The 9846-nt window shown below is 66.0% G+C and overlaps 1 protein-coding gene across 1 annotated transcript in view; it reads left to right on the top strand.

Annotated features, from left to right (window-relative positions):
- Positions 1–3023: 3023 nt before the first annotated feature.
- Positions 3024–9846, top strand: part of RXRA (retinoid X receptor alpha) — a 93705-nt gene continuing 86882 nt past the window's right edge. Inside the window, exon 1 of the mRNA XM_077851275.1 lies at positions 3024–3124. Coding sequence (XP_077707401.1) covers positions 3097–3124 — 28 coding nt within the window. The 5' untranslated portion in view covers positions 3024–3096. The remainder of the gene's footprint in view (positions 3125–9846) is intronic.

The following is a 9846-nucleotide window of genomic DNA, read 5'->3' as shown; positions in this document are numbered from 1 at the left end:
CCCAGGACCGGCTTTCCCACAAGCGCCCAGCGAGTTCCAACCTGCCCTCCAAGCGGGCTGCCTGCTGTTCCTTCCAAGAGCTGAGTACCTCCCACCTCCCGGCCAGTGCTCACACCGGTCCTGCTGCCTGCACCGCCCTCACCCCTGCCTCTGCCCAGTGAACACCTCCCTCCTTCAAAACCCAACTCGAGGACCCGCGGTCTCCGGAAGTGCCCAGGGCCCCTGGCTGGATGCGGCCCGGTGTCCGCACCACTTCCTGCGTGCCCGCGATTCTGCACCTCAGAGAGGCCCCTGTGGGCATGTCCGGTCTCTGGTCGGGGCTGGGGCGCCCGGAGGGCCTAAGTCATCCTCTTGTAATAATAGTAGTAGCAGTAGAAGTAGCAGCTGAGCTCACTGAGCTCCTCCCACTCGATGCCAGGGCTCCCCTCGTGTTATCTCATTTCATCTGCACAGTGACTCAGTGAGAAGGAGGGCATGTCATCTCCATTTTGCAAGTGAGGAAACTGAGGCCCAGGTTGGGGAGTGACCTGGCCTGGCTACATGGCTGGAAGGGGGCAGAGCTGGGACCCGGCCTGTGTCTGTCCAACTGGGACCATGCCTCCCACCCCGAGTAACAGCTCCACAGATATTTGTCGAATGACTGAAAGATCCACAATGGCGGAGATCACAGAGCAGAGATCTTTCACCTCTGTCTCCTGCTCCTGCCCACCCACCCTCGTCCTCATCCTCTCTGTCCTGAGACTCAGGGCCTTGGATTGTCGGTAGGCTGTCCATTCATGACATGGTGGTAGGAAGCTCCTTGGTAGGACCAGCTCCACCGATGGTCACCCAGGCCCATGGGGCCTGTGCAGGCTTGCACCCTGCACCCTTAGTGGCACAGAAGGCCCAAGGACAGGTCCTGGGTTCAAACCCTGGCTTCACCCTCACTGCTATGTGACATGTTCCTGTCACCTGACACCTCCCTCAGCCTGTCTCACAGCCAGGTGGGCTGTAGTGTCCACTGCCCATGGGGTGTTGAGTGCCTCTGTCAAGCAAAGGAGTGGGCCCTGTGGCCCTGGAGGGCTCTTCTTCCCGGTCAGTTGTGCCCAGTGGGGGCCGCGCATGAAAGGGGCAAGGCCTGATGATGCAGACCAGGAGGTCAGGGGCACTGACTGCGTACCACAGCCACGGGCATGCTGGCAGCGGCCTGAGGGCTGGGGCTGGCACGCGGCACGCTCTCCATGCATGTCCGTGCCTGTGTCTGCTCCTTGTCAGAGCTCTCCCTGCGTGCTTGCCTGCCTCCAGCCCTGGCGGGAGGACATCACTTTGGGAAGCCGAGCCCCCAGAGGGAAGAAGGGTGTGATGGCAGTGGATGAGGGCCACAGCTCAACATGCTGCACTGGAAGGAAGGCGGGGAGCTGGACAGGGTAGGGGGCCCAAGAGCCAGCAAAGGGGGGGCCTTCTGCAATGGGGGGGTGGTGTCAGTGGATCAAGCAGAAGCCAGGGGGACCGTACAGGGTGGGGCCCTGGTGTAGCTGTGCTGGTTGGGGGTGGCTTAAACCGCTGCTTGTTCCCCCTGCCCCCTCCCTGCCATGCTCCTGCCCCAAGTGGAATGACAGCCTCCCCCCAGGGCAGGTCAGAGTGGCCCTAGCTCCCGGCTGTCAGGTGGCAGGCAGGTCCTGCTACACTCCCCATTTCACAGAGCAGAAAGTGAAGCCCAGATGGGGGGCAAGGCTAACCCAGTGTCACACTGGTGGCAGCGGTGCACCAGGCAGTAGGACTGGCTTTTTTGTCAATGATGGGGAGTGGGGGTCTCTGGGCAGCAAGGCCATCAGCTTCCAATCACTAGCGCCCCCCCCCCGCCCGGGGGGGGGGCCAGGATCACCATGTGCAGCCCATGTGACTTTGCTAAGCCCCTCCACCTCCTGGAGCCTGGGTCTCCCTGCCAAGGATGGGTGCAGCAGGGCTTGTGGGGGCGGATGGCGAGGGGGCGCCTCCGGGCTGCATCTGCTCGGTGAGGCCCACCCCACGCAGGTAACCCTTGAACCCCGACTCCGGCCGCCAAGCGGTCCGGGGCAGCGTGCTTCCTTTCGTTTTTCAGCAAACAAATCAGGAATTTAAAAGTCAGGGCAGAGAAGTAGCCCCGGGGCCCCGAAGTCAGCACCCAACTCAGGGCAGCTCCTCCCCAGCCCGGTGCTTCTAAAGAGGGTCCCCGAAGTCGGAGTCGGGCCGGCGTGCAGGGATCCCGGGGCCCCCGCCCTCCCTCCGGGCCCAGGGTGTCGGCGACCAGGGCTTCCCGGGGGCGTGGAAGCGGGGGTGGGGGGCGGCTGGGGCACAGGCCCAGACGCTGGAGGGCTCGCGGCGGAGGCCCGGCCCGCACCCCTGCGCGAGCTCGGGCCGCCGCGGGCCTCAGTTTCCCCACGTGGCGGCGGGCGGGGGCGGGGCGCGGCGCGGCCGGCCGCTTTGTGTGGCCGCCCAGACAATGGCCCGGCCGCCTAGGGCCCCGCCGCCCGCCCGCCCGCCCGCCCGCCTCCCCCTCTGCGAGGAGGGAACCCCGCGCCCGCCCCTCCCCCGCCGCCCCGCGCGGCTCCCGGGAAGCCCGGCCGCGGCCAACTCGCAAGTTTGCGCGCCGCCCGCTCCGCGCTCGCGGCCCAGCGCGCGTGCTCGCGGGGGCGCGGGGGCGCGGGGGCGCGGGGTCCGCGGGGGGGCGCGCGCCGGGCGGGGTGGGCGGCCGGGCCGGGCCGGGCGGGGCGGGGCGGGGCGGGGCGGCGGCGGCGGCGGCGGCGGCGCTGCGCCGAGTCCGCGCCCGTCGCGGGCCCCCCGCCGCCCCCCCGCCGGCGCCGCGGCGGTCGGAGAGAAGCGGACGCGGGCGCGCGCGGCGGGGGCGCGGGCGCGGGCGGGGGCGCGGGCGCGGGCGCGGGCGCGGGAGCCGGCGGCGGCGCGCAGCGCAAGTAGTTTACATTGTTGGGCGACTTTTGCAACAACTCGCCGCGCCGCGGCCTCCGCGCGCCGCCGCCGCCCCGCCGCCGCCGGCTCCCGCCGCCCGGGCCCGGCCGGCCGCGCCGGGGGCCGCCGCGCTCGCCCCGCCGTCCCGCCCCGGCCGCGGGGGCCGCCGACATGGACACCAAACATTTCCTGCCGCTCGGTGAGTGCTCGCGGGCCGGCGGGGCGCGGGGCGCGGGGCGCGGGGCGGCGGGGCGGCGGGGCGCGTCCCCGGCCCGCTCGGCCCCGCGCCCCCGCGCCCCCCGCGGCCTCGCCGACTTGGGGCGCCGGCCTGGGGCGGGCGGCCGGGCAACTTTTCCCGGGCCGGCCGGGGCGCGGGGCGCGGGGCGCGGGGCGCGGGGCGGGAGCGGCGGCGGCGGCGGCGGCGGGGGAGAGCGGGCGGCCGGCTGCGGGCGGGGGTCCCCCGGCGCCCCCTCCCCTGGCCACGCCGGTCCGCCGGCAGCCCCGGGCGCACAGCTCGCGCCGGGCTGCGCAGGGGCCGGGCCGGGCCGGGCCGGGGCGGGCGGAGCAACTTGTGCGCTCCCAGCCTGCGGCCGCCTGGCACCGGGACGGCCTGTGCGCCGCCGCCCGGGCTGCCGAGGCCAGCAGGCCGCCGGCCGGGGACGCGCGGACCCCTCCTCCCGGAGCGGCTCGGCGGGTGCGCAGGGTCACCCGGGGGCCGGAGCGCCGGGAATCCCAGAACCGGCGCCCCCTGCTCCGGCGCACCCGGGCGTGGTGCGGGGCGTTCTCGGGGGCCGGCTCTGCACTTGGGGGAAGGACACCCCGGGCGCGGAGGCTCAGTTCTCCCGCCCTCCCGGTGCCATCCCGCCCAGGGGCTGCCCTGCCCCAGACCGCGTCCCGACTCCAGGCCCCGACCCACGACCCACGTAGCAGGAGGAAGGGGCTTGGCTGGGCGCCCCCAGCCGCTGCCCTCCCTAGGGTTGGGGAGCCTGTGAGAGGCAGGGGAGGGGGAGGGGGTGGGGAGACTTTATGAACGGGCGCCGCGAAGGATATTAATTTGGTGGTGGGGCCGGCAGCCAGGCTGTCAGGCTGGGTGAAGGATCTGTGCTGAATGGAAATTAAAACAGCTGATTATGAATGAAAGCCCTCGGTCAGTTGCCCCTCCTGCCTGCCCACCCCCCTGCAGCCTGGGGCGCAGTTTGGCCACCAGGTTGGCGGTCAGAACCCAGCACAGCTGTACCGACCTTTGCTGAGATTGGGAGGTGGAGGGGAGCCAGTGTGGAGCTGCCTTCCCCCTGCCCATGGGTCAGGGGGAGGATCTGAGCACCCCTAGGTACCCCGCAGCCCACTCACAAACGGGGGCTGCTGCAGGGAGACTGGAACAAGGTTCGTCAGGTTTGTCAGATGGAGGAAGATGCCCTCTCTGATTCTGTAAGGTGAAGATCTCCAAAGGGACCAAGCTGAGTGCCCTCCTTGCATGAGCCTGGTCCTCCCCATAGCCTCCAGAGGTGGACATATGTGCCCATTTTGCGGATGAGAAAACTGGGAGAAGCTGAGGCCACAGGATACAAAGTGGTGGATTCTGGATTTTAACCCCCCAGTCAGTGGGTGCCAGTGTGTGTGGAAGAGAAAATAAAGCTAAGTAGTGTCGTCTTCCTCCCCCTGCCCCCCCCCCCCCCCCTTGCTGGTCAAGGCTGGAGCACACTCCTATGTGCACAGAGCTAGGCTCTCCCAGAGGATCCCTTCTGGAGCAGGAACGTCTGGCTGTCTTTGCTCCCCGCCCCGAACGTGGCAGGGCCCTGGCTGGGTACTAGGAGGGGAGCAGGAACAGGCTTTGACGTTCTGGGAGGGTCCCAGGAGTTGGCCCATGTAGGGCTCAGGCTGCAGGGTAGTTGTGCTGGAATCCCCACGGAAAGGGGAGGTCCTGCCTCTGAGCCATTGCCCCAGGAAGCTGGATGGGTCACTCAGAGACTCAGAGGCTTTCCTCCTCCAGGCCGGTGGCCTCCCAGCAGCCCAAGCCCCAGGCTTGAGTGGAGAGTCCTGGGCTCTGTCTGATGACATTTTATTTTTTCTGAGCTTGTGACCAGCTCTGAAGTGCGGTGGAGTTGAAGGTCCGATTAAGCAGCTACTTGCCCAAGCTCTTTTGTAAACACAGCCTAATCCCTCCTGGGGGTGAGTGTCAGAAGGCCCCGCTCACTCGCTCACTCGGCCAGGGCCCGGCTGGCAGCCCAGGCCAGCCCTGGCGCTGCCAGGAAGGCCACACAGCCCTCCACTGTGCTTGCGGGGCCTTGGGCAGAGAGGGCCTCCTCCCCCAGCGCCCCCTGCCTCGGGGCCTGGTGGGTCTGGGCCCTTGCCCTCCTCCACCTGGGAGTTTGTTTCCTAGCTGCTGCCCACCGAGCTACCTGGTAAGGACAGGGACGAGCCCCAGCTATAGATCTGGGGGCTGAGTGGTCTGAGGCAGCCCCTGCTCCCAGTGCCCCCCACACCCATGAGGGAGGCCTACCGAGGAGGCCCAGAGGTCCCAGGCCTGGCCAGACCCGGCTTGGCTAACAGTAGCTCACTAGCTGCCTGAGGGGACAGGGCGGCCAGTAGCAGAGCCACAGGCCCACTGGCCATCCTCTGGGGGACTCTCGGGGGACCTGCGTGAGCTTGGAACCCTGGTAAGGGGCTTCTGGTAACATCAGAGCCCCGAGGGACCCAAAATAGAGCACATTCCGGGGCCTCCCGAAATAACAGGGTCACATGACTCTTGGGAGGCTGGGCTTGGAGGCCGGGCTTGGAGGCCGTCCTGCTGAGGCAGTTCTGTGGAGGCCTGGGCACTGCGGACTGTTGGGGCGTTTGTTTGGGTAAACTCTAGAGGGGGCTCTGTTTGTTGACAGGAGAAGTGTCAGGGCGAGAAAAACAGCCCTGACTGCGGCCTGACCGTGGCCTCTGCTCACAACCCGCAAGCTCGCCGGGATCTAGCTGCCGTGCCTGGGCCCAGCGTGCAGCCCTGACCCCCGCTGCCCAGACATGGTGGAATGAGCTGGCCCCAGGAAGGGCTGTGCTGGGAGAGCCAGGGCTGGAGCTAGGGTTAGGCAGAGTGGAGCCAGCAGCCGCACTCACGCAGGGGTGGCCGCCGGGCGGTCCTGCTGGTGCACCGAGCTGTGTCTGGCCTTCAGGGCTGCAGGGACTGCGCTGCCTCCAGGAGGCCTTCTGCATGCTCTCTCTCCCTGGCCCCCACCGCACACTCTCTGTTTCCAATCCCGAGGGAGGGGGAGGGGGTTGTTGTGGAATTGTGCAGGCCCAGAGTGGGTGATTGGGGGTGGGCCCCTTCTCCGGCACGGGCACAGTGTGTCTGTCGGGGGCTCCGGCGTCAGGAGAGCAGCTCCCAGGTGGTTGTAGGTGGGACAGACTGACTGCACAGCGGGGGTGTGGCAGCGGGGGGTGTAGAAGCGGGGCGGGGAAAGCCCTACATGCCCAGAGCCCATGGGAGCTGCCCGCGGAGTCCCATTTTCTTGAGCGGCGTGGGCTCTTCCACAGTGGGGGGTGTTTCAGGGCTGTGGTCTCCAGGGCCAAGTGAGGCCAGCCTCTAGGAGAGGCTCCTGGGCCAGCTCAGCTGCCCTCTGTGGGACACAGAGCCGGGGCGGCAGAGCTGGCCCAGGCCGGGCACTGTCACCAGGCTGAGGCTTTGTAAGCCAAGACTTGCTCTTCGTTTCCTTCTCCACTGGTTTCAAGTTTGTCTTTGTCCTTTGTAGTGGGCCTTGGTGGCCAGGGCTCTGAGGGGCCCAAGCCATGGGAGCTAGCCATTGGCGGTGCTAGGGATGCAGCAGGGCCCAGGCCCTCAGGACTCTGCATGTGGACTTGGAGCCTGGTGGCTAGTGGGACTGGTGCCCACTTGGGGCTCACCTTCGAGACCTTTGTCCCGATGCTCATGAAGCAGATCGATTTGAGGGATGCTGTGGAGGGATGCTAGTGCCCCCGGTCCGTCCAATCCCCTGTACTGCCCTCCCTGCATCATTTCAGGTCTAGGAGATGCAGTGCCAGGCTCCCCCTCCTGGTCATGCCCTTTGGCACTTGCTCCCCACACCCGCTCTCTCTGGAATGACCTGGCTGTCCCTGGGGTGGGAGGACCAGAGGCAGCACCTCGTGGAGGCCAGTGTTCTGTTGTTGGGCTGGTGGTCACGCCCCAGGGGTCCAGTCCTCTCCTTGCTGCCTGTGTGTGGCCTGCCTATCTCTCGGAGCCTCAGCTGAGCATTCGTCAAATGGACCTGGATCTTGGCCCCTGCTGGGTATTGGGGGAGGAAGCCCGATTTGTTCTGATGGCCCATCTTCGGAGGCGAGGTCTGTGGCCAGGGGCACCCTGTTCCTCCTGCCTGGGGTGGGGTGGGGTGCGGTCTGGAGGGCTGGACTGGGATCCCAAAGTGGAGAGGGTGGCTGGGGCGGCAGACACGGAAGGGAGGTGAGTGAGCACTGACGGGGCCCTTCGGCTGGGTGCCTTCACCCTTGCAGGTTCCTACTGCAAAGCCTATCCTTGAGGCCCACAGCAGGTGGGAGGAGCAGGGGACTCCTTGCATGCCCTGCCAGCCTGGTGCGAGGTGTCCTGAGCCTCCCAGGTGTGCGCCAGGGCCACCCTGCAGGCAGGGTGATGGTACCCTGGAGTTACCAGCGGTTGTGGCGCTCGGCAGCCTAATGAGCGCAAAATGGGGCAGAAAGCGGCTAAATGAAATTGGCGTGGCCACTGTGGGGGAGGGTAGGGGCATGCACACAAGTGTGCAGGGCCTGGATGTGTGCACGCTCACATTCTCCCTCCCTGACGGCCTCGGCCACACCGAGCTCTGGCCCCTGCCCCTGGGCCCTGCCTGGTGCTCTACCCAGAAGTGCTTGTTACGCATCCCTGTATCTTCGTGTCTGTCCCCTTGTCCCTGAGATCTGTGTCCCTGCCTCCCAGTGTCCTCACGTCTCCGTGCCCCGGCCTGATTTCCTTGTCTTCAGAATCCAGGCGGACCTCGTGGTCGTGGCCCACCCCCATTTGTCTAAACCTCTCCCAACTGGTTCTGGGCCCTGGTCTTCCCCTTTTGAGAATGCTGTGGCTCTGGTCTTTGGCCACCTGCTGTGTACTTGGGACTTGATCTTTAGGACATCACCGGGGTTTCATGGAGGCAAGCCCACTGAGCGGATGGGGACACTTAGCCCTTCTGGGAGGCCTGGCCTGGCCTTTGGATAGGAGTGCTGTTTCTCCTGGGCTGCTTGATCCTCAGCATTTTCAGAAGCCACTTGCCTACTGGGACCTGGACCTGTGCCCTGTCCCGGCTCTCTAGGAGCTCTGTTACGGATCTTGGGCCTGCGGGTAAATGAGTGTTCTGTTCTGGAGGACTTGGTGGAAGCTTCACGATGTTCCTTCCGTCCCTTTTCACACACGGAAGGCCCTCTGGGGAGTGGAGACGCTGATCCTCATCCAGGCTTGTCTTTGGTGGATGGCGGGGTGGCTGCTGTTGGGCTGGAAAGCCATGGCTTGGGTCAGCAGCCAGAGGCACAGCCTGAGGACCCCTGTGGCCTGGAGCCCTCCCCCTTGCCCAGGTCTGAGCCATCTAGCAGCAAATTCCTGAGGGAACTGGGTGGCGAGTGGCTGGGCTAGAATAGTCACATTAGGGCCCCAGGGCAGGGCGGGGTCTCGATCGTCTCTGTGATCTGCATTCCCAATGCACACATGATTGCATGGCACATGCATGTGAACACATGGGTGCACATGCACACATGAACATCCCATATGCACGCATGTACACACCCACGCGAATGCACATATGTAAACACCTGCACACCCATGTACAAGTGCATATACACATATGTGCTGTGTACACACACAGATCCACACGTACATGCTAGTGTATACACACACGGACACAGGCACAGGTGTACACGCCCTGCCTTCCCAGCCTATCCTAACAGCCCTGATGAGCTCTTCCTTACAAGAACCTGGGCCTGCTGGCTGGACTCCCATCTACATGCATGTAGTGCATAGCTGGTGGGTGCTGGCCTGGCCCTGCCTTCCCATGGAGGTGGGTCTGAGGCGTGGAGGGCTGGTGAACCTTCCTGATGGAGCTGGTCCTGTCATGGGCTCTGCTGGAGAGGCAGGGCTGCAACAGGTGGTGGGGGGAGGGGTCTTCGAGTGGCAGGGACAGTGGGGACAAAGGCCTGGAGGCTGGGTGTCCAGGCCTGCATGGCTGCAGCTGGGAGATATGGTGCTGTGTGAGAGGAGGCAGGATAGGAAGTAGGGTCCGATGCATCCAAGTGAGGGTCTGGGGCTCAGGTCAGGTGTGTGGGGGCCACGGGGGGCCACGGGCAGGGTGGTGTCCGTGGTTGGAATTAGGCCTCCAGCTCTGTGCAGAAGGTGGGCAGGAGGTGGGCAGGAGATGGAAGGAAGAGGGGTCCAGTGGGGCTGGAACCCGGCTGACCAGGTGTTGCTCTGTGTGGGCTGCCACCCTTGCCTTGGCCAGGCACTCCTTGGTAGTTGCCTCCTGGGGGTGAAGAGGTCAGGCCAGGCCCGTGGGCCAGACTGCAGATCTCTACTGTCCCTGATCACGGGGATGAGTGAGTAGTCATTTCCCTCCCTGGCCCCCGCCTCTCCTGCTGTCCCCTTTCCCTTCCTGGCCCTCGGGCCCTTGGCCTGCCCTTGGGGGGAAATGCCGTCCACTCCGTGTGCCCCTCCCATGTTAACCAAGACGTTCCAGGGCCTGGGGTACTGGTGGGGCTCTGGGAAAGATGATGAAACAGTCTGGTGGTCAAGGGGGCTCAAGCCCGGGTCTGGGAAGATGAGTCCTAGACCAAGGGTACCTGGTCAAGTCGGGGGGACAGGCTGTCCATAGGGGGCAGGATGGCTGGGGTCCTGGGGGCAGGGCAGGGACCTGAGGGCTATGTTAGGACTGGCCTTGGGGCTGGGGCCTG

This window comes from Canis aureus, chromosome 16 (assembly GCF_053574225.1).
Source record: "Canis aureus isolate CA01 chromosome 16, VMU_Caureus_v.1.0, whole genome shotgun sequence".
Classification (NCBI taxonomy): Eukaryota; Metazoa; Chordata; class Mammalia; order Carnivora; family Canidae; genus Canis; species Canis aureus.
This window is presented reverse-complemented; position numbering and strand designations above follow the sequence as displayed.